A 23,958-nucleotide genomic window follows, 5' to 3' on the forward strand; every position below is an offset into this window, starting at 1 on the left:
CAAAAACTTTAAACAGAACATGCTGCATCCACTTTCCGAAGTCAGATGTGTGTGGTGATGAGCGATGGTTTGCATCTCGCTGCCTACGTGCAGAATACATACTATTCACAAACTAAAATTAATCCCGTTTGGACCAAAGCGTGTTTCTCTCTCTTCCCTCAGAGAGCTGGGGGCCAGTCACCGCTCAACAGGATATATTTGATTGGAAAACGTAGTTTTATAAATACATTTCTCAGCGTAACCCGAGCTACATGGCCCCTCTCTCTCTCTCTCTCTCTCTCTCTCTCTCTCTCTCTCTCTCTCTCTCTCTCTCTCTCTCTCTCTCTCTCTCTCTCTCTCTCTCTCTCTCTCTCTCTCTCTCTCTCTCTCTCTCTCTCTCTCTCTCTCTCTCTCTCTCTCTCTCTCTCTCTCTCTCTCTCTCTTTCCCCCCCCCCTCCCTCCCTCCCTCCCTCCCTCCGCCTCCTCCCTCCCTCCGCCTCCTCCCACTCTGCTGTCCGCGAGGAAGGCGCAAGATGGCTGATGTCGCTTGGAAGTATGTTCCCCTCCGCAACATGAAGTCGTGAGTGTGGAAGAAAGCGAGGGAGGCACCATCGGGCTTTTATTTTTATTTTATTTTCGTTGTTTTTCTTTTCTTTCTTCATCCACCCCGTCCAGCGTCGTGTCCCCGGCCCTGTCTCCCCCCCGGACCTGTCTCCCCGTCTCCCCGAGAGGACGCGTCCATCACGCCGGGACAGCAGCTAGCCGCTAGCGGGAGAGTTAGCCTCGTACCGCCGCCACCGTGTCGGGCTCCTGCGGCCTGGTTCGGGTTCATCCGATACTCCACTACACCTCCACGAGAAAAAACAAGCGACAAATACGCATAAAAACGCGGAATCGGCTCCATTTCGCCACATTGATATCAACTAGTTTAGCTGTCATCAGTCCGTACGGTTAGCAGCCAGAGCTAACATTTCGGCTAACTAATGCGTAGTTTTCCGTCTGGTGTTCAATCTAAAGGGTTTTATTAGGAGTATTTCTTAAAACATATGCTATTTAGTTGTCACGTCAACGATCTTGTTGGTGTTGGCAACTGTAGTTGCTGATCTATTTGGCCTCCCGTTATCTAGATGACAAGCTACGGGGCTGGGCGAGCTGTAAACTTTTCTAGCTGTAGCTAGCTGGACTGGCCTTGCTGCTGGCGATCTACCAGATCAACTCTGGGATGGACTAGAGTCCTCCAGGACACAGGACACAGGCCCACCGGACCTAGGCCAACAGTACCACATCTCAGACTAGTATCAGGCCTTTTTAAATCAGTGTCAAGTCTAATACATTCATTCACAAGTGTGCGTGGTCAAACCTTTGGCCCTCTGATCCGCCGGTTACCTAGTTAACCTAGTTGTTGAGCAGGTCAACTCTTGTTCCACTACACTAAAGACTGGTTAGCAGGTTACCTCCTGGTTCACTACACTAGAGACTGGTTAGCAGGTTACCTCCTGATCCACTTCCCTAGAGACTGGTTAGCAGCTTACATCCTGATCCACTACCCTTGGGACTGGTTAGCTGGTTTCCTCCTCATCCACTCCCCCAGAGACTGGTTAGCTGGCCCCCAGTGCACAGCTAGCCGACCATCACACCACCACCACGGCGTACAGAACCCACCCGGAGCCGCCTCCCGGCCACACACACCGGCTGAACAACACCGTCATGGGAGTGCAGGGTTTCCAGGAGTATCTAGAGAAGCGATGCCCCGGGGCCGCGGTCCCGGTGGACCTCCTAAAGCTGGCCCGTACCGTGGGCCGCCAGCCCCCTCATCACCATCACCACCACCCACACCATCCAGGGCCCATGCCTCCCCCGCCTCCGCCAGCCAGGATCCTAATCGACGCGGACTCCGGCCTGCAGCGCCTGTACGGCGGCTACCAGACGGACTGGGTGTGCGGGGGGGAGTGGAACGCCATGCTGGGCTACCTGGCCGCTCTCTCACAGGCCTGTCTGTACCAGGGGGGCCTGGAGCTCGTCGTGGTGTTCAACGGCACCCTCGGAAAGGAGCGCTGGCCCGAGTGGGCGCGGCGAGCTCAGGGCCAGCGGCAGACGGCCCAGCTCATAGTCAACCACGTCGGCAGCAAGGCCACCCCGCCTCCCCGGGCCTGGTTTCTGCCCCCGGCCTGCCTCAGCCACTGTGTCCGCCTCGCCATGTTCCGCTTCCGAGTGCGGGTGAGTACCTCGGCTCGGCCCTGGTTCTTTGGATATATCGCTGCGTCGCACGACTCATCAGCCAATTTCACTATGAAATAAATAAATGGCTTCATATTGAAAGTTGATAATTTAAATGGCAATTTATAATCAATGTTATAGGTCAATTTAATCACATGTCCCAAGTGGGGGAGCATCAGCAGTCCAAATACTCTACGTGCATTAGTTGACTGCTTTTAAGGACCAGCTACTGGCTGGTCCGCCTCAGCGTGGTGATTCTCAGGGAGTAGGTATGTGTATTGTGCAGCACAGCATATACATTACATAACATGAACCCACTGAACCTTACACATTGTTTCGCTGCTGAGTAGGGGACTATTAATAGACTGCTGGTCGATTACACTTATTTGTAATGGCTGGTTCATAATGTTGGGTCCATTTTAAATGGAAATTGTTTTAAATTTTGTAAAAAGAAAATGTTACTTAATATATCATTTTAGATGATATAGTTAGATTACGATAATAAACAAATGGATTGGCAGACATAATTGACCCATACATTGCTATAATTAGTAATGTCTTTGTGAAATGGCTCCTTGTGCAGCCACTTAGCCTCGAATCTGTTCCACGGCTTTAGAAACAAGTGATTATTCCTAGCCTAGTATTTCCAAAGGGGATATCAATTGGTTATTCACATGAGAAATTCGGTTTAAAATTGCATGAAATGCACTTCTTGCCTCCTGCGGTGGTTAAGCCATATTATTCATTATGTTACCATGGTTCAGTGCACCCTTTGCCAGGGTTCCCAGAAATGCCTTTATCACATTCCTACAATGTCGTATATCTCGCCTCTCTAGCTGAACCTTTCCTAAAGGCCCCTTTACTTCAGGGACCTTCATGTAAAGGCTCCTGGGTGAAATCGAGTTTGTCTAGTCTGATATATATGCATTCATTGTACAGAATAAGAGTTATTCTACAATTTGTCAGGTAGGCCACCAACTCATATATAAGACCTTTATGACAGAATATACTTATTTAGTTCGATGTATAGTTAATGGATTCGAATATAAATATTACAATTCACCAGCCATTACTTAATTTGATATGTGTGTGTGAGACATGATGTTGACCAAGGACTGGTATTTTAGGAGGCCTTGTTAACATGCAGACATGATGCTGTTTCAACAACACAAATGATCGCCTGATGGACAGAATGTTGTTGCTTAGCAGCTATCTTCATCGCAATATCATGTTCTAATATTTACTTTCATATCTATATATCCCGTTTACATGCAAAGATATACAGAGATATATAGATAGTGTCTATCATTTGATGCCACTATCTTGGCGCCTTATACTGACATTTTCCATTGTACACAGAGTCGTTTACTATATTATGTACTACTATAAATAGTTTATAGCAATAGTAATAAAAATACTAATATTTCTAATTGCATACAATATTCAGTTGTCGACTTTACAATTGTCCTTATTAAATAGTGTTTATTTATTTAAGTAAAAAATGGCGGTGGGCTCATATGCACACATGACATCAGTATATTTCTGATATCAACCTCCTGTTGAGGGTCGTGTCCCCTCTTCCTCAATAAGATGTGAGCTCCTCCCGGTGCAGACCAGTAGCTCTTTCCCCTCTCCGTCGACAGGTCGTCCAGACGCTGGAGGATCACCACCAGGAGGTGCTGTCTCTCTACAGGGACTTTGGCTTTGCTGGCCTCATAGCTCAGGACTCTGAGTTCGCCCTCTGCAATGTGCCCGCTTACTTCTCATCCCACGCGCTCAAACTGAGTTGGAACGGCAAGAACCTCACCACACATCAGTACCTACTGTCTGAGGCAGCCAGGCAGCTGGGTCTGAAGACGCAGCACCTGCCCTGCTTCGCTGCACTACTAGGTACGGGCAGCTGTGCACACACACCTATACAAACACCGGAGATAGACATTCCAGGTTCTGAAAGTAAGCTCTGCATTTTGAGTCCACCATCTTGCTAGCTATACCCTCACTTATAACACGAGTCAATGTTCTGGCTCAGTGCAGACCTGAGATAAAACATGAAATAACTTTCCAATCAGGACATATCCTTTACTGACCAGTACTTGCATCTCCATGGACGGTCAAGCGTGGTTGTTTAAAGATAATATCCTTAGCTAGCACACGTTGGGCCGTCCTCTTAGACGTCTGCCTTCCTTTGTTGACACAGCAAACATTTGAGAAAGCGGTTTGTGTTTCCTGTAGGGAATCACATTCTGCCTGACGAGGACCTTGCTGCCTTCCACTGGAGCCTGCTGGGACCAGAACACCCACTGGCTTCTCTCAAGGTACATAGCACGGCGTGAGGACTAATGCCACAAGAAAAGCCATTGCAGAGGCCTTTCATGTAAAGGGGTGATGGCATATCACCGGGATGTTGATGTAAAGTGCGTTATTAATTGTATTTATTTATCTACTACACACTAATGCATATCTTGTCAGGAAATCATCTCAAAGTCAGCTAATAAAAGTCCTTCTTGGAAAGACTCTGGATTGTCGTGTTCACCCAGAGACTAAGTTACCACCCCCGTACTTGCTCAAAGTCTGAAATGCTCCGTTAGGTCAGTGTACAGTAATGCCTCACTGGCTGGTCCACATGAGCTGAGCGCATGGTATTTGGAAACCAGGCAGGGGAACAGACTCCCTCAATTTAACGGCTTGAAGGAGTAGAAGCAAATATATAGACTGAAATGACGCGAGTTTGCGATGGATGACATGGAACCTAATTGACTGATGCTTAAAGTACTCCTTGATAACCCTGAACAGAATTAGAATTTCTGTTGTACTAAAAACAAACAAGGGCACTTCTTTGGGGCGTTATTTGGCTAAATGGTATTATTTATTCACTTCTTTATAAAGAACCTAATCTACTCTGTGATATTCTGAAGACTAATCAACTGAAACTAATCAGCAAAGGCAAGTGGTTGATATTCTCCCCCTTGCTGCAGGTGCGGGCTCATCAGCTGGTGCTGCCGCCCTGCGAGGTGGTGATCAAAGCTGTGTCAGAGTACGTCTCCTCCATCAAAGACCTCGGCAACCTGGATGCCATCGCCAGGGACGTCTTCAAGCAGTCCCAGGTAAGACGCCAACACACAGGGGCGGGTGATCCAACCTCGGCCATTACTGATGTGCCGAATGCATAAGTGTGGATTTGTTGTGGCTGCTCGGACCAGCAGCTCGTATAAATCGGTGGGCTTCTGCGCCATGAAGCCACACCTTGGCTGTGGGTTAATCCATGTCTTTCCCTCCTGCAGTCTCGCATGGAGGACAAGGTGGAGCGCTTTAAGAAAGCTGTGGAGTATTTTTCTGCTGCCTCCAAACCACGAACACTCAACATGGGGCCCTCCTTCATTTGTAAGTAGCGCTCCCTTTTGTTAAAGGCGTGAGAAGAGTGTGAGGAACATGTTGTAGGAGGGGTCTGTGAGTGCAGTGTGAGGCCTTACCTCCCGGCGACCCTTGATTTTCCAACATCTAAATCTGAGGATGTGTGCTAAATTAACTTTGTTTTATTATGTTGTTGCGTGTTCAGTACCTGGCTTTGGACCCAATCCATTTGGTGGACCACCTGGTCACATGGGACCCATGCAACCTGGAAAGAACCAGGTTCGAATCCACTCCCAATCCTTCTATCTTCTTGTGTTGTGACTGTAAATCAGCTTACTCGACTGTAAAGGCAACCACACCGGACCAACTGCCCGATTCGCGTCGGTAAATGACGTCGGGCTATTTAATCTGGCCGACTCGGAACACCGACACGGGCGGTACACACCTACGGGATTACAGCCGACGCCGTACGTTCCACGCTTGCGCGAGATGTAATGTCTCCAAAACAACAGGCGGCGCTAATCTGTATTGTGGGCCAAAAAACACGAAAACCGGAAGTAGCAGGTCCTCGTCTTAGATTACACTGTTTATCTGGTATGTTTACCATCCTCACTTCCGGGCTTCACTGATTCGCTAGTCAAGCTGCTAGCCCTCCACCAATCAGAATGGTAAAAGAATGACCGACTCGAATGGCCGATTACACATGTTGAATCGGCTGAAATGAACGCCGCCGTGGCCGATTTGAGCGACCACACCAAATAGACTCGTGTCACCGGCGCCGATTTCCTCACCGACGCCGATTTTCGGTCCGGTGTGGGCTTGCCTTAACGTGTGCTTTTTGAAACATTTATAGCGGGGAGAGCGGGGCTCAGTGTAACTTGTAACAGGACCTTCCCTTTGCTTTCAACTGCACTCAAGACACTGAATCACTTTGGCCCGGGTTCTCCTCTTGTTAAGACACGCCCCCTCTCTGCTACAGTTTCCTCCCCCCCAGGTTCCAGGGTTGAAGCCACCCTTTCAAAACGCTCCATACGGACCTGGCTCCAACCTTGTATTCCAGGGCCAACCGCCTCTCATGCAGGACTGTAACGATTCACTAACGGGAAAGATGCCTTTCGCTGATTGGTCGGCTCCCTACGATTCCACCCAGGGGGGCGGCAGATTACCCAATCACCATGCCGGAGCCCAGTCTGTCCCCTCCCCTTCTCCCTCTTCCTCCTCCGATGGAGACGAACCCAACGACACCAACGCTAAGTACGAAAAAGCAAATAGGAAATTCAATTTTTCTGTCATTTTGGAGACTTGATTCAATACTCACTGGTGCTGTTTCACCCCGTTCTCTCCACAGCCATTTGACGGACAAATCTTCAAGATGGGAGGATCCTTCTTCCAGAGGAGGTTCAGCCCCTGGAGACAATTCCCATGGCAATGGGAGTGGTTCGAACATTCCGTCACTGTTGTCTATGGCAACAAGGAGTCACATGGACATAACCACACCCCCTTTGCCTCAGGTGGGTGTGGGTGTGGGTGCGGGTGGGTGTGGGTGCGGGTGTGGGTGGGTGGATGTTTGTGTGGACGTGGATGTTGACTGACGCGTTGTTTTACAGGTCAGTGCGGAGGTACTTCGTGTTGCTGAGCACAGACATCGCAGAGGGCTAATGTACCCCCAGATTTTCCACATACTGACCAAGGTACAGAAACATGTCCTATTACTGACTACTTTGCTTCTGAATAGAATATTATGGATCATCCTTTTTCAGAATGTTCCCAATCATTACTTCAGCAGCAGTAAACAGAGTTGTTTAGCCTCTGTTATTCAGCGTTTCCGTAAAGGAGAGTTAGAACCATTGCCTGCTTTTTTTTTTCTTGATCCACATTCGAGGGCACCGGTACAGCTGGGAGGTGCGGCTGCGTCTGCTAGCTGTGTTTCCCCCCCCCTGCCTTAGTCGCAGCCCCTCTCCGGTCGCCCCACATGCAAACAGGCCGAGGCTGTCCCATGCAAGCTCAAGTAAATCAGAATCCACCTGTCCCCCTCCCTCCCTCCTCTTCCTCCTCCTCAGGGAGAGATGAAGATGCCAGTGTGCATAGAGGATGAGTGCAACGCTGAGCTGCCGCCCGCCTCCCTGCTATTCCGGGCCGCCCGGCAGTACTCCTACGGCGTCCTCTTCAGCCTGGCGGAGACCCACCGGCGCCTGGAGAGGCTGGCCATGCGCAAGAGGGGGCCTGTGGAGGGTGAGGGTCGCTGGGGAGTGACGGGATGGTAGGGGGGGGGGGGTGGAAGAAAGAGGGAGGTATTGTTACGTGCGTATGGATTTAAGGTTGCTGCTGTGGTTCAGTCGGTAAAATGAATGAGATGTTACTCATTGGTCACGTGTGCCACTCCCCAGTTCCCCCAGTGATCGTGAAGGAGTGGAGCAGCGGCAAGGCCAAGTCAGCCCTCACCCCGGAGCTGGTCCCGGCCATGTGCTTCCGGGAGTGGACCTGCCCCAACCTGCGGAGGCTGTGGCTGGGCCGCGCCAGCGAGGACCGCTCCCGGCGGACCAGGGCCTTCCTGGCCTGCCTGCGCTCCGACTGCCCGGCCCTGCTCAACCCGGCTCAGGTGCCGCAACACCTGCTGCTCATGTGCTGCGTGCTCAGGTAGGCCCCCCTCCCCCTGCTGCTCAGTTAGGGCCCCCGTTGCACCTGCTTCTGAGGTAGGGCCCGCTGAACCTGCTGCTCCATTAAACACTTGTCACCAATTCGCCTGTAGGGGGCACAATAACACAAATACAAAATGTCAAACCAATACTTCCCACGAGTCACTCGGGGACAGACTTCATAGAGACTGTTTCCCAATGTGAAGGAAGCATGCTCAACGGCCACCCTTTTAAGGACGCTACGTCATAGAACGCCAACAAGCTCTATTCCGATGTTAAGAACACTTCGAAATTTGTGCCCTTTTTGCGTCCTTTGTTTTTGAGAATTCCGAGATTTTTCAAGGATGCATCAATGGTCGTCCTCAACGAGCCAAAATACCCACAATCCGTTGCGTTCACACGCTGCTCGTGGTATTTAAGTTATGCGGACAGACAGCCATACACATTGCTTTCAACAAGTGAAGCAATTGAACGTTTTCTGTAATATTTTGTGCCGTATTGCTTTTTGTAGTTTAATCTAGGGATGCAACAACGAATCGATGAAATCGATTGTTAAAAGCGTTGGCAATGAGTTTGGTTTGGCAATCGATTCGTTGAGTCACGTGATTAATAAGTCACTCGTAGGCGCCGAACTGTTTACAGAACCCGACGCAGACAGCTCCATGCTTCATGAGCGCCCACAGTGAAGCCTTCCGCCCGCTATAGTGTGAGTATGTTGGACAATGGACATTAAACATTGCGGAGGCGGAATTCTTTTTTTCAACCGAAATCGTCCAAAGTGTGGGAGCACTTTACAATGCATAAAGCTAAAAGTGTGTTAGTTGCAATCTTTGCAAAAGAGAAATGGCGCGGCCCGGGAGCACCACGTGATGATACAGCATCTGAAAAAGAAACCACGATGTCGGGGTCATCCGTGACGAGGAAGGGGGCTCGACAGCAGGGTAAAGGTGGATTTATAGTCCTCCGTAAAGTGCTGTGCGTAGACACGGAGAGCCCTCTCCTTTGACGGTGGCTGAGGCCGGAGAGGGCCGGTGTTGTATGTAGTAGGGCCCGACCGATTTATCGGCCTGCCGATTTAATCGGCCGATTATAGCCTTTTTGAAAATAATCGGCATCGGCCAAAAAGACGCCGATTACAACCGATTTTATTTTTTTTATTTTTTTTTATAAATGTTATTGCGATTAGTATCCTGCAGATTGCGCTCCTACTCGCCTTGCTAACTAACAACTTTAGCTGGAGTAAAAAAGAGGAGATTGAATTTTACCGTACAACATGAAAGCACGCTCGCTCAGGCAGCTGCGCGCTCACCTCACCAATGTACACAAGACGCGTTGTTTGAGCATGTTGTGCCTGTTTTTCTTTAGGTCCCAGGCCATGTTAATTTGTTATACTGTAGACTCTAACGGTGAGACCATACTGCTCAGCACGCACGTGTTAGTCACTGCTCACGAGCGCAGCACATTGGGAGTTAGTTATTTATTTTACATTTTACATTACACTCATTTTTGACTGTAAATGTATTCTAAAACACTCAAAGGTTCTGCATTCAATTCACATATTCGTCAAAAGTGTTTAAAGTATATTTAAGGTATCAAAAACTACGTTTTATGTTGTTTTTTTTTTTTTTTTTTTTAATCGGCCGATTAAATTGTAATCGTAATTTTTCTCTGAAAATAATCGGCATCGGCACTCAAAAATCAATATCGGTCAGGCCCTAGTATGTAGGGCTGCTCGATTATGGGAAAAATCATAATCACGATTATTTTGGTCAATATTGAAATCACGATTATTCAAACGATTATCTTTGAGTCTGAAAACGTGTTGTATTTATTCACCATGTCTCTCCCAAAAAAAACGTTGTAACTGAGAACTTTGAAATCACGCCTTAAAAAAATACACAAAATGGTCAAAAATAAAATGTTCCAATCTAAAATGATATACAGATATGTGTCCAGCTGTTCTGACCTTTCTATAAATCACTAACAAATAATAAAAAAATAAAAAATAATAATTAACAAAAAATCGGATAACTCGATTACGGTATGTTAATTTTCTGATCGTTTGACGCTAAAATCGTAATCGCGATCAAAATTCGATTAATCGCCCAGCCCTAGGCTGTGAATACCTTTCCTTACGGCTTGCGGTCCTAGTTGTATCCGTTACCAGGAAATCTAGCCCCTACTATTCCTGGAACCTTCTGAACAGACTTGTGATTGATCTAATGTCTCCTAAATGTTTTGCATAGATCGATTTTGGCTTAGCCTTTTTATGCAATCAAATCCCCAAATTGTGTGTCATTTGGACCCCTGTTTTGAAGTTGTCCCAAACCCTTCCCTTTACAGTAACGTTTTTCCGTACGGACATTAATAATAAATAATAATACATTGACCATACAATAACCATAGCTATCCACCGACTCCCTGTGTAAACCTTATAAATCAGCCCAATTATTTTCTCAACTCCACCACCTACAAAACATGTACTTGCTACACCCTAGCCCATTGCTCTACCTCGGGGAACCTCCACATGCCTTGAAGCTCAGGGGTTGACGTGCTGATTCCCTTGCAGGTATATGATGCAGTGGCCTGGGGGGCGCATCCTGCAGAGACATGAGCTGGACGCCTTCCTGGCCCAGGCGGTCTCCAACCAGCTGTACGAACCGGACCAGCTGCAGGAGCTCAAGGTAGGAGCCCCTCGTCGCGGCGTGAGGGCTGGGGTGTAGGGACTCACGGCAGCCTCTCCCCCCCGGTGTGGGGGCTGGGGCCGGGGTGACCAAGTCTGAATTGAAAGGATCAATCCCCGATCATCGTCGAATGTACTCTGCAACAGTTCCTTTGTACTGAGTGGATGGAGTCAGGGTTGTGCTTTGCAAAAGGCGGTTTTAATCGTAGTAAATAATAACGGCGTGCCAGTCAATAGCATCAGCGTGCCACAGCGGTACCACGTACTGCTACACACTCCCCTAGCAGGTCTGATTGCGTGCAGGTGCCCGCAATCAGACCCATTCGACCCGGCCAGATCCGGAGTGCTCCAAACATGACTCCTCAGCCCCATCCGCAGGCCAAACGCTGTACGTCCCCCCCACAGACTCAGTCGTATGGATTGTGCAGCTGACCCGATAAAGAGACTTGGGACCACACTGATCATCAAGTGCAATACAAGCAAATGCTATCCGGTTTTATCCTGACCGCTGAAGCCTGACGAACTCGGTACCAGGCACACGGGCTGCACTGCCGTGGTTGAACCTCGAAGGACGCCCAGATCAATAAATAAAACGGGACCAAATTACTACCCATTTTGTTGTGATCAACCCTACTATGATGTGATTGCGTGGGAAGTCAGCGTTTCCAGGTGTCTCTTTTTAGTTTCTAGTCGCCTATATTTGAACTAACTCCATTTGACTGTTTTTCTTGATCTTTGACTAACTGATGAAATGCTTAGTTTCCTTACACCGCGGACTCTCAGGAAACGTCTGTCACTGCCTCTAGTCCAAGTTAAGATCAGTATCATACTATATTCTAATGGACCAAATCCTTTGTGCCCTTTATTTTGTGAGGGGGTAGACTTGATCACAAATCATTGTGACATTGTTTAAGATAAATGAAGTACTAGTCTGCAGTTTCTTTCTTTTATTTCTTTTTCCGTGGTATATAAATGAAGTTGATGTGTACATTGCCTAGATGTGTTCAGTGTTGTGTCGGCTCTATTAAAGCAGCCCAACACTGAAGGACTCGGAAGGAACAGGCTGCATGCTTCAGAGGGAGATGTGGTGTAGGGCCAGTATGACATCGATAGAGGATGGAGAAACTGAATATAGCAAACCTTTACATTAGGGAAGGCCTATATTAAATCGTGTTCACCCATTGGTTTTACATTTTCCTGACCCTTAATCTCAAGCAGACCTTGAAATCTAATATTAAACTAAATTGAACAAATTTTCACTATCGCTAGATTTCAGAGGTCAATCAAACCTAGCAATTTTACACAGCATTTTATGTTGAATGCATCTCTGCAAGGTCTCTTTGGGCCATGCTTGGCGTCATGTAACTTGGGAGCCGACCATCAACGTTTATCAACACATCTCAATAAATAAGAATATTGGGGATCTTCATTAATTTCAATAATTCCACTGTCGGTGTGTGAATGAATGGAATCCCCTAAATGTAAATGTAACTCCGCCCCTTACAGTTCCTGGTTTCCAACCCAGTCCATGCGCCAACTCTCCCCAGAAGTTCTGCTATAACACAGTAGGACTGCTGGATCCGAAGTTCTGCTATAACATAGTAGGACTGCTGGATCCGAAGTTCTGCTATAACATAGTAGGACTGCTGGATCCGAAGTTCTGCTATAACACAGTAGGACTGCTGGATCAGAAGTTCTGCTATAACACAGTAGGACTGCTGGATCAGAAGTTCTGCTATAACACAGTAGGACTGCTGGATCCGAAGTTCTGCTATAACACAGTAGGACTGCTGGATCAGAAGTTCTGCTATAACACAGTAGGACTGCTGGATCAGAAGTTCTGCTATAACACAGTAGGACTGCTGGATCAGAAGTTCTGCTATAACACAGTAGGACTGCTGGATCAGATGTTCTGTTGTAACACAGTTGTTTCTGACCTTTTCTGTCGGTATTTGAATGTATTGTTCGACTTGGAAATGAATAACCACAATATGATGCATACCAGCATTTACTACCTTAAAGCTGCTCTCTCCAGTGACTTCCAACAACAGGTGGTCATTGCGCACTCACTCAGATAGCAATTAATGCTTTTCTTTGCCTTCATAACAAGAAATATACTTGTTATGATGGGTTTCTGATGTAAAGCAAACGGCATTGGCATGCAAGCAGGTCTGGTGCACAACAATAAATTAATGTAATCGTAATAAATTCATATCTGAATTTGGCAGCATTGGGATTTGTAAAGACCCCGGTAGCAAGTCTAGCTTCATGTATTGTTTGAGAAAATGTACATTTAACAAGCTTGTGGATTAACCGTTGTGGACAAAAGCAGAACATTGCTCCTGCTCCTCAGAGGACAGTCGTTGACCTTCTGTGATTGGGATTCATAGCGTTACTCTCCCAGAAACCTGAGCTCAAACTTATTCTGGGATAGGGCCAATACCTGTGGACGGCTATGCTGTTCTGATTCTCTTTTGCTGTTGGTAAGGAAGCTGAAGCTGACCTTCTCTCCAGGTCCGAAGTGTAACTTCTTTCTGTTGTGGCTCTAGGTGGAGAAGGTGGACGCCCGCGGGGTACAACTGGCCTCTCTGTTCATGGCGGGCGTTGACACAGCGCTCTTTGTCAATGATGTGTGTGGCCAGCCGTTGCCGTGGGAACACTGCTGCCCGTGGGGCTTCTTCGACGGCAAACTTTTCCAGAGCAAACTGGCTCGGGCCGCCCGCGACAGAGCTGCTCTGCTGGACATGTGTGAGGGCCAGGTAAGGCCGTGTGTGTGTGTGTGTGTGTGTGTGTGTGTGTGTTCCTTTACTATCACACTGCTTGCCCTTATTGGTCACTCGTTAGTTGCAAAGGATGGCTCACAAGGAGAGATAAAATACTTAGTTAAATATTTATATAGTTATTTATTCTTCTTTGCTATATACATGCAGGCATGCGTGCGCGTGTGTGTGTGTTGGCGTGTGTGTTCTGCCCTGGGTGGGTCAGGCTGCTGATGCTTCATGCTCGTCCTGCAGGAGGAGTTGGTGTCCAGGGTGGACAAGATGCGTCAGGCCATCCTGGAGGGCATCAACCTGTCGCGGCCCCCCCCACCTCCTCCTCCCCTCCCACCCCCCGCCTTCCTGCCGCCCACCATGGTCCCCCCCTTCTACCCCATTCCACCCCTCTACCCGCCCCGCCCGATGGGCAACATGCCCCCGCACCACCACCCCCACCACCCCCACCACCCTGCACAGCACCGGCCCAGAGCCTTCCCAGGTACACACTGGCTCCCTGGGTCTAAAGGTACGGCCACACTGAACACGTGACGCGCATTAGAGGTGTAGAAAATCTGCATTTTCGCATAGGGAAGCATTGGTGTAGGAGCGTAGATGCGTCACACGCGCTAAAGCAGTGCGTTAGATGCGTTTCACGCACCTAAATAACGCGCCCAACGCACCTACGCGCGGAGTTCAAAAATTGAATGCTTTTTACGCTCCCACGCTTTTTACGCTCCTCCTGACGCTTTGCCGCGATAGCCAATCAGCGTTGAGCTTGACCCGACGTCAATGGCAGAGAGACGGAGGACAGGCGCTCCGCAGCTGATTTGGAGCGCCTGTAGTTGGTGTCCTGACCAACCAGTGCTAGCAGGTCATCGAACATGGCCCCAGTCAATCTAAAATACCGCTGGAACCGGCCGTCATCCAGGCGGAGTTCCTGGAGGAGGTGGTGAAACTCACCCAGCTGTGAGCGCCTACAGAGGATGTCATGCACCCAAACACAGCGGTGTTTGGGTTTCCTACTCTCCTCGAACTCCCACAACAAATACAGCGCAGCGATGATGGTGACCTCAGCCGTGTTTGTGGAGCAAAAGAAAAGTAGCGGGGGAAAATAAGTTTTGGGCGGGCTCATCTAGCTGCGTAGGCGCGTGAACCATTTTTGTGACACACAATGATCAAGCGGCAGGTTACGCGCATAATGCGTTCAGTGTGGCCGTACCTTTTAGAACCCGTGCTAAAGTATCAATGCCGCAACAGGATGACGTTGGTCACCGACTGAATATGATTCTGCGTATTCACAAAAGTGCAACAAGAATGGAGAGATTAAACGTGTTTATTGATCCCAAACGGGAAACGGGTTGATTAGAATCTGTATGAACCTCGGCTAATGCATCGAGTAACCGCTCTAAGAATTTAAGTCCTTTCAAGAGTTATGTAGGCTTTCAAATATATTATTGTCTGCATTCATCCAAAGTTCTTAACCTGAGTTTAATTTCCTGAGTGCTGCTGTGTTGTTCGCTACAGGTCTTCAGTCCATCCCCCCCCAAGGAGGGAAGTTGGAGATAGCCGGCATGGTGGTGGGTCAATGGGCGGGGAACAAACCAATCCGTGGGAGAGGGGGGTTCAACATGCAGGTGGTGTCTGTCGGAGCAGGCAAAGGGTAGGTTCCAACATCCCCACGGTTATTTTCTGAGCGTTCATTGTTTATGCTTTCAGTGATCTTCTGATGCCCTTCACATCGGTTGGTACTTTTTCAGATGTACTCACTGACATGTTTTGGTCCTCAATACCCATTCACCACAGACGGGGAAAGGAGGTTCCAGCAAAACTACGGGGAGGAAAAAAAGCTACTGCCAATAGACCACAGGTGAAGAAGTCTAGCCCCACTACTCCTACCCTCTTGATTGTTGCCTTGATTGACACTGCCATTGCCGTTGAAGGGCCTTGAGGGGCTTTGTGGGTCTTGAGGGGGGCCATTAGTTCAGTAGTTGGTTTACAATTCAAGTTATTCACTGTGATGTGGAGCCCCAAGATTTCAGTTCTGTTGTATGAAAGGCATTTCCTTCCTCCGCTGTCTCTGTCTCTGACCCTCCTCTGTCTCCGACCCTCCTCTCTGTCTGTCTCTGACCATCCTCTCTGTCTGTCTCTGACCCTCCTCTCTGTCCGTCTCTGACCCTCCTCTCTGTCTGTCTCTGACCCTCCTCTCTGTCTGTCTCTGACCCTCCTCTCTGTCTGTCTCCGACCCTCCTCTGTCTGTCTCCGACCCTCCTCTGTCTGTCTCCGACCCTCCTCTGTCTGTCTCTGACCCTCCTCTCTGTCTGTCTCTGACCCTCCTCTCTGTCTGTCTCTGACCCTCCTCTCTGTCTGTCTCTGACCCTCCTCTCTGTCTGTCTCCGACCCTCCTCTGTCTGTCTCTGACTCTCCTCTCCGTCTGTCTCTGACCCTCCTCTCTGTCTGTCTCTGACCCTCCTCTCTGTCTATCTCTGTCTCTGACCCTCCTCTCTGTCTGTCTCCGACCCTCCTCTCTGTCTGTCTCCGACCCTCCTCTCTGTCTGTCTCCGACCCTCCTCTCTGTCTGTCTCTGACCCTCCTCTCTGTCTGTCTCTGACCCTCCTCTCTGTCTGTCTCTGACCCTCCTCTCTGTCTGTCTCTGACCCTCCTCTCTGTCTGTCTCTGACCCTCCTCTCTGTCTGTCTCTGACCCTCCTCTCTGTCTGTCTCTGACCCTCCTCTCTGTCTGTCTCTGACCCTCTTCTCTGTCTGTCTCTGACCCTCTTCTCTGTCTCTGACCCTCCTCTCTGTCTGTCTCTGACCCTCCTCTCTGTCTGTCTCTGACCCTCTTCTCTGTCTGTCTCTGACCCTCTTCTCTGTCTCTGACCCTCCTCTCTGTCTGTCTCTGACCCTCCTCTCTGTCTGTCTCTGACCCTCCTCTCTGTCTCTGTCCCCTCCAGACGTCCTCGTCTCCTCCAGCAGGCGGTCCCCTAAAGCCCTCGGAGGAGGCAGACTTTACCCCAGAGGTGGCCACCCAGCAGCTGAACGGCAGCCCATCAGCCTCTGCCACTGGTCAGCCCTTGGACCTGGCCCCCCTGGCCCAGCCAACCCCATGTGCCTTAGCCAGCAGAGACAACCATTCAGAGGGGGTGGAGGTGGAGGCCCCCTGTTGCCTTGAAAACTGCCCGTCAGACGGTGCACTACAGAAGGAAGAGTGACGGCGCCCTCCCAGGATGCACTGGTTCTGTGGGGAGTGACGTGTGTTCGACTGCCTTTCCCTGTTTTGTAGACCTATGTTACCTACCCGCTCGCCGCCCGCACCCAGAGGAGGAGGAGGAGGAAGCCTCTCTCCCGCTCCTCGCCTGCCCTGCGTGACGGCTCGGAGCCCTTGGCTGTCCCCACTTCAGTTTCTCATGTGCTTTTACATTGTTTCCTAAACCGGTTTTAGCCATGAATCTATACACCCCTTCAAGATATACTCCCCAATGTCCACCAGCCCCACCCTGCTTAAAGACCCGTGACCCTTCACACACTGGCCCTATCGATGACCGGCCCCTGTGTACCAGGGGTTCCGGTATTCATTTGGATTTTATTTGAGTGATCCCACTGTGTTTGCACACACAGGTGTTTTAGGCTTTCGTGGCGACGGTGACTGTGATTGGCTTTGGTTTCGATGACGACAGCATCTCGGCTTGTTGGGTTTTTAGATGCGCTGGGAGTTTATCAAATACCACAACGGTCTGTCCTATGCTTGTTTAGAGTCTCACTCTGAATATGAACTGGAGGTTTAAAAGAAGGTCTTGACCTCAACAAACCCACGTGCTGTTGACATGCCTCATCCTAACCCTCACTGCTGGACACCCTGTGAGGGGTTCGCCACACCGCTGAACACATAGATTGCTAGCATGCCAGCTAACTACTTCGCCCTTTTAGATCAATTGGCTTTATTACTTTAGCACTTCTGCGCCATCATTGTACTGGTATTGTACTTTACATTGACCAATGTAGCATAGCCTAGCGCTTAGTAGTGCAGAAGGACCTGACAAATATATGCACCTTAAGCCCAGAAGTACGAAAGGTCTTCACCTTATCCCCTAAAATAGTGCATTACTACGTTTAACCTGCCCTTTGCCCTACTTAGAAAAAAAGCTTTGATTGTATCTCCCAACAGAGAGCACTTATTATTGTATCTTCTGGTGAGGAATTTGAATCAGCCCTGAAATGATGTCCGAGGGATGTCCCCTACTCCCCTACATGATAAACCATTACTAGTAGACCTACATGTTAAGGTAGAGATCTATTGGAGAGATGTCGAATGTGAACAGAGTGGTCTCCAAGGAAGGAGCCCTTTGTTGTAAAAAAATAGAATGCATATATATATATATATATATATATATCACACAGCCACACTGGACAGTCCGCTACCAGTTGAGAGAAATATTCCTAAAACTCTAAGGCACCTTCTGGAATCAAGGCCAACGTTATAATCCTGCTATCCAGATAGCAGATGAAATGTGATGCTAGGCAAAACTAGCTTGCATGTCCACAAAATAACCGATTAATACTTTGCAATCAACCCTGAGACTCGGCATGAAGAGTAAACACGGATTGCTTTAAGTTACAGACAAAGAAGAGCCCAAATGTTCTTACGTACCAGGCCAGTAGCTGGCATGCGATACTAAACCTCTGATGGTGGATGTTGCCCTGGTGATAGGCCGATACCGAGAGCCATTGCACAGCAGCGCTCGGTGTGTCACTTGAGATTGGCAGGAAGGCCATCCCTTCTTGTGTGTCTCAGCCTCTTGAGTCAGGACTTCAGCGGTCGGGATGCGTGTCACATGACCGCAAGGAGGGCCACGTGCTCACCTCTGTTCCTCCGCTCAATCTGAGACTTTTAAGATTATATATTCTTTTATCAGAGCACTTATGTTTGTTGAGGATAAAATATGTCCCCCAAAGTAGGTTTGACCAGACGGGCAAAATATTGACCTAATCCGCTGTTTGTAGTACTGTGTTCCAACATTAATACCAGTAGATTGACATACTGGCTTAGACATGCAGACAATTAGAAAAGGATTAACATGAACTCGATAGGCAAGTCAACAAGAAGCACCTTATTTTCTTACCGTCTTGATGACTTGCGCACTCAAGTTCCACAAAATCGACTAAAGAACCCTGACATTGTTGAAGGAAGGAAGACACCGTGTTTAAAGAATGCACAACTCAAAATCAATAGCCTATCGATTACTCACCCTGCATAGCCTGGGGTCTTGAGGAAAAAGGTTTCACTTGCATTGTTTTGTGGAGAATAGTCCTCCTTAAACGTCTTCATACATTTCTAATACAACTGTCTGGGGTGGTTCTCGACCAGCAGCCCAGTTGCAGAACCTCTAAGGATGGCCCATCACTTCTGCATCAAAAGGGTTTAGATCCATCCGTAGATCCCTGGATGCTTATGCAGCAGGAGTGTAATGGGGAGGGGGGGGGTGTAACTGCAGCTGTTTTGTTTGAGACTGATCCCTAATCCACTTCCATTGGTCCGTTATCAACCTCCATGAGCAGATGGTAGTGCAACCTTTTTCTTGAACCATTCCAGTAGATGAAACATTTTTGGGTGTTGTATTTATTTCAGTAGTCACGTCCGACATCCTCCGTTATACAACACAACCGCTATAGTGACAGGCTGGTGAACCAGCTATGGCGGAGGCTGGCTGTCCTTGCAGGGCTAGGCCGGTCTCCGTTTCTTTCACCAACACCAAATGAAATCCAAGGTTTCAAATATCGTAGCCGTTCATGGTAGGGATTGATCATAGATGATGAGATGTTCTTGGATGATGCGCAGGCCACTGCGTCTGAATCTATAGAGAACTCTGAATCAAGGAATACAAGGCTAGAGAATATATCAAAACTAGCCAAAGAACTGTCTAGAAATACTATGAGTCATGTACTTGACTGCTTTCAACATTTTGAGATTAGTACAAGTATGTGTTTTCCAACGATACACACTAGGAGACGACTTGTTTTCCTGTGCGAGCCAGATCTTCTGGTTGACGATTCCCGCTTGTGACTCGCTCGCCAGAGGACAGAATTACACACATACGCATCCGCACAAACTCACACTCACACACATATATAGGACATCACACCGACACACAGCTTAACGTTCACAGATCTGGTTGAAATGGGGTACGTTCTCCTTTGATGCTGAAGTGAGAGCAGTTTTTGTTCCCAGTGGAGAAACTTTCTGTTCATCAGATTACTTGGCAACGCAGTTAGTGAAAGTGGTACCATCACATACACACACACACACACACACACACCAACACATTATCATACATTCAATATACAAAATACACAATGCATAGATGTTATACCCTAAGTTACACACTAGCTAGTATGGATTTAAAAATCGATTCAATACATGACGTAGTGTCCCTTTTTAGTCCTCATTTTAGGGATCTAGCTATTTGATCAGTGATTTTTTTTTTTATGCTTGTAATCCTAAAACCTTCTCACCACGCCCCCCTTTTCTTATCTCCCCTTCCTCATTTCTACCCAGTTTTTTTTTAATACCAAACGTCCCCTTTTCTCTTCAGTCTTTCCCCCATAGATTACACCATTCAAATAGTCTCACATAGGCACACACGGTTACTGATTTAAATTGCAGTCACACTCGATTCACATCCCCTCTTCTCAAACCTATACCATGTCTCCACGTCTTCTCCCTCTCTCTGCCCGTCCTCTAGCCCTAGGACCATTTCTATTGGCTGTTTTCTTTCTCTTTGGGCTGCCCCGCCCCTTAATCAACCCAACTAACGGTAAAGGTTATATTAACATTGATAATCAGTTTCTATATGTATCTAGCCAGTCTGAAAAAAAGGAAAAAAAATCTAAACTGTTTTATTCAATTGTGTAAACGTGTTTTCTTACTATTTTTAATGTTATTACATCTTCTAATCCTACCATTGCTTCAGTTAGTACTGAAATACGCTTAGCCAACCTAGAGATTTGAACTGTAACGATTGCGATTTTCCTTAACTGTATTTTGTATGGCATCTTTAGACCACCTCACCGCTATTATGTGCGTAAGTATTGCCCGTTTGAATTGAAAATCGATGTCTGCACACTATGTTTGATTCTCATATTATCCCTTATAGCAATTTCATGGTCAACCCATTCTCAAAGCTGAATTGTGTGCCCTTGTACATACCAGCTACACATCCCATCTGAACACCTGAGTACCAAAGTATAGCACCTCCCCCTACCCATCATACCTGACAGACGGTTTGCCCTCCAGACATTGTTTTTTAAGATTATATAATGGAAACAGACAAGACGGTGGACATGAGAAAGTTTTTGTGGATTGTGTAGGGTAGGAGAGTTTTAATTTGCCACAAATTTATTACACGACAAAGACCAGTTGCACTGCATGTGAGTGATGTCCAAGATAACGATCAGTGATTAGTGAGGATTTTGGTAAAACAAATCTTTCTCTTCTCTGCCCACACTCATTGGTACGGTCTTCAGTGAACGGTCTTGAGAGCTGTGGGAATCTCTGTAAAAGTTGACATTAGATCTTGAACAAAATTCCTTGCATTTGTAACGGAAAATGTTCCTCCCTATACTTCTTTATGTTTCTTTTTGTAGCATTCAGCACTTAGACTACGCCATCGTCCTCGCTGTTCGGGATTGGAATGCAGTTGAGGTTACAAAATTGGCGGACATTATACCAAATTAAAGATTGCCGTCTTTTAGCAGTCCTATTGATCTCAAAGCTGGAAAACGTAAACCTATGAACTATATTTTGATATTCATCTGAGGAGATGATCTGGAATACCAGGTCACTTTTTTTTTTACCAGTGACCTGGCATTCCATTTTGCAGAACACATTTTCCTCAGGTCCCACCTTGCATTAACATCAATATGAATGTGTGAGACCTTCCTTCTAGGCAGAGGGAAACGGGGCCAATGGTGGAGGGAGCAGCTTGGTGCTGGCTCCCAGGACCAGTGTCGCTGCCCCGATAGCATAAAGGCCTCCTCTGTCTGATCTGAAGGGACACTTTTTACCAGAGCTACAAGAAGAGTGAAGAGAGCCAAATGTCCCAGAAAAGTACAAAGTATGGCGTTCAATTTGAGAAGAGGCAACACTGTTCAGTTCCACTCTAGGACGTTGTAACTGTCATTTTCTGTGCTGTCTCACAAATTGCCCATTTTAGCAATCTCCCGATACTGTCTGTCTCCCTATACTTCTGCGCCCTCTCAAATCGACCAACCCCAACCTAATTTTGTCCCCCTTTGGGTCTCAAGTTGATCATTGTGAGCCATCTGTTGTAATGTGTATCACGCCTTCAATTCATATACTTCAATAACTCGGGCCACCTAAATTTACCTGTGCTCTGCAGCAAAAAGGGTTTAAGAAATTATTCATATTATTATAGGATTATTATCATTATCGCTGTTATGATTATGGTTGGTATAATTTGTCATCATTGTTAGCATTATGGAAGCACCAGACTGTTTGAAGAGAGGCAAGAAAGAAGGAAGCTTTTTTTTATTTTTATTATTCGTCTGGCTGTTGGTGGTCTGATCTCACAGAGAGGGGGGGATGGCTCAGAAAGAGACAAGGATGGCAGTCGGGTTTGTACTGGTTGGGAAATGACTTACAGTGCTGAAATAAAATTTATTCTTTTAGTAAAAATTGACTTGACTTTTAATGAGCTTTGTTTTCTGTGACATTGACCAGAAGATAGTGTCTTTATTAAATCTAAGTATTTTTAAAGACCATAGTTTGATGGGTTGCATGCTTTTCATCAGTGGCGCGGTGACGGCTGCGTCAAGTTCTCGTTGTCGGCGCGCTTGAGAACTGGCTAAATCTCGAGATGTTTCAACACGAGTTCACACCCGCTTCTACAGGAAAGATGGCGAGCATGATACGGGGAGCCACCTGGGGAGGGGGTACGCTGAAGAAGCATCCGCCACGGTGCCTCGTTGGGGAAATAATTGAGTGTGGTTACTAACGACACTGGTCAGAGCACACCCAAAACCTTTATTCTGAGGTATGTTTTCAGGATAATACTTAAAGCTCGAGGTCGCGCCAATTCCACCTACCCTAGCTGTCAGCTAGCTCTGCTACTGGGCTCAGACCTAGCTGTCAAGCTAGCTCTGACCTAGCTGTCAGCTAGCTATGCTACTGGGCTCAGACCTAGCTGTCAGCTAGCTATGCTACTGGGCTCAGCGGCATCTCGGGGCTGCAGGGTAAGCATAGACGGGCAGCCCAGTGTTCCTTGCATGAGTAATGCTTCTAGGTATGCCAATTTGTGTTGTATGATGGACGTAAATTACCTCAAAATAAACGCTGTAGGTGGGAGAAGGCGTTAGCCGACAATAGCTTAGAGCTGGGTGCTACTCCATTGAGCGGGTTAGCTGAGCCCGGGCTTCATGTCAGCGCCCATCGGTAGAAACTGGCATGCCGGGATGAGTTGGGTCATATATATAATATATATAAATTAAATAAAAGAAATACGGGGCACTAGGACTTGTACGCTGACAGCTATTTGTCACATTGAACTGCACCCTAGTTCGGTGATGTGACAAACGGTGAGGGAGAAGATGTGCCACTATGTAACCATGATTGATTGTTTGGTCAGGTGGAGGGTTTGTTCAGCATCAGACGGCGCTGAGGGGTCCGGCGGACGGTCGAGTCCTGCTGCAGTGAGTGGATGGTAAATGGACTGCATTTGTACAGCGCTTTTCTAACCAGTGGCCACTCAAAGTGATTTACAATATTGCCTAGCATTAACCAACACATTCACACACTGAGGCCGGAGTCAACCACGCAGGGCGACAGCCAGCTCGTGAAGAGCAGTTAGGCGTCTGGCTCAGGGACACTCTAACTAGCAACCTTCCGGCTACCAGCCAACCCGTTCTACCTCCTGAGCCCGATGCTGCCCGTTGATGATGGCTTCAATAAACAGACAACGAAAGGACGCAATGCAATGGCACATGTTGGGTGTTCATTCAAACGTTCCACTCAGGGTGAGTGAGTGAAGATACTGGAGGAGCAGAGTGGGAGCTGTGGGCTGAGGTAGTAGTTTGTATAGTTTTAGGATCACACCAGATCTGGGAGATAACTATACAGTCTACTGTCTTTCTCACGGCTACCAAACGTCGCCAGCAGGACAACAGTGACTCCAATGGTGTTCATTGATTCAGTAAGTTCTAGTTTGATCCTGGTCAACTGCTTTGTGTGTCCACTTGTAAGCTAAGCAACCAGCTGAGAGGGATGCGCCGAAGAGACTCCTCATTTAGGAGGAGAATCCTTGGGATTCTGATTCTTATCTTCAAAC

At 47.7% G+C, this 23,958-nt stretch overlaps 1 protein-coding gene across 3 annotated transcripts; it reads left to right on the plus strand.

The window, feature by feature from the left end:
- The first annotated feature begins 440 nt into the window (after positions 1 to 440).
- On the plus strand, positions 441 to 22,314 carry fam120c (family with sequence similarity 120 member C). 3 transcript variants are annotated; one of them, XM_060055407.1, is made up of 18 exons: positions 441 to 532; positions 655 to 2,196; positions 3,840 to 4,086; positions 4,429 to 4,511; positions 5,172 to 5,300; positions 5,478 to 5,577; positions 5,753 to 5,826; positions 6,527 to 6,801; positions 6,896 to 7,058; positions 7,155 to 7,238; positions 7,608 to 7,779; positions 7,935 to 8,184; positions 10,753 to 10,867; positions 13,416 to 13,625; positions 13,881 to 14,148; positions 15,147 to 15,282; positions 15,426 to 15,489; positions 16,573 to 22,314. In XM_060055407.1, exons 2-18 carry the CDS (start codon positions 1,687 to 1,689, stop codon positions 16,828 to 16,830), a joined length of 3,138 nt encoding a protein of 1,045 aa, XP_059911390.1. In that variant the 5' UTR covers positions 441 to 532; positions 655 to 1,686; the 3' UTR covers positions 16,831 to 22,314. The 3 variants fall into 3 exon arrangements, with proteins under 3 accessions (XP_059911390.1, XP_059911379.1, XP_059911400.1); XM_060055396.1 differs by having other exon boundaries at positions 473 to 2,196; XM_060055417.1 differs by having other exon boundaries at positions 473 to 2,196; positions 13,881 to 14,121.
- Positions 22,315 to 23,958: the final 1,644 nt, after the last annotated feature.

The sequence above is a fragment of the Gadus macrocephalus genome, chromosome 1 (genome assembly GCF_031168955.1).
Source record: "Gadus macrocephalus chromosome 1, ASM3116895v1".
Lineage (NCBI taxonomy): Eukaryota > Metazoa > Chordata > Actinopteri > Gadiformes > Gadidae > Gadus > Gadus macrocephalus.

Excerpts from the sequence above, each read along its gene's own strand:
- fam120c (XM_060055407.1), top strand. The coding sequence starts at position 1,687 with ATGGGAGTGCAGGGTTTCCAGGAGTATCTAGAGAAGCGATGCCCCGGG. Across the intron at positions 5,301-5,477 it reads ACGTCTTCAAGCAGTCCCAG|TCTCGCATGGAGGACAAGGT; the intron begins GTAAGACGCCAA and ends TCCCTCCTGCAG. Across the intron at positions 15,283-15,425 it reads TCTGTCGGAGCAGGCAAAGG|ACGGGGAAAGGAGGTTCCAG; the intron begins GTAGGTTCCAAC and ends CATTCACCACAG.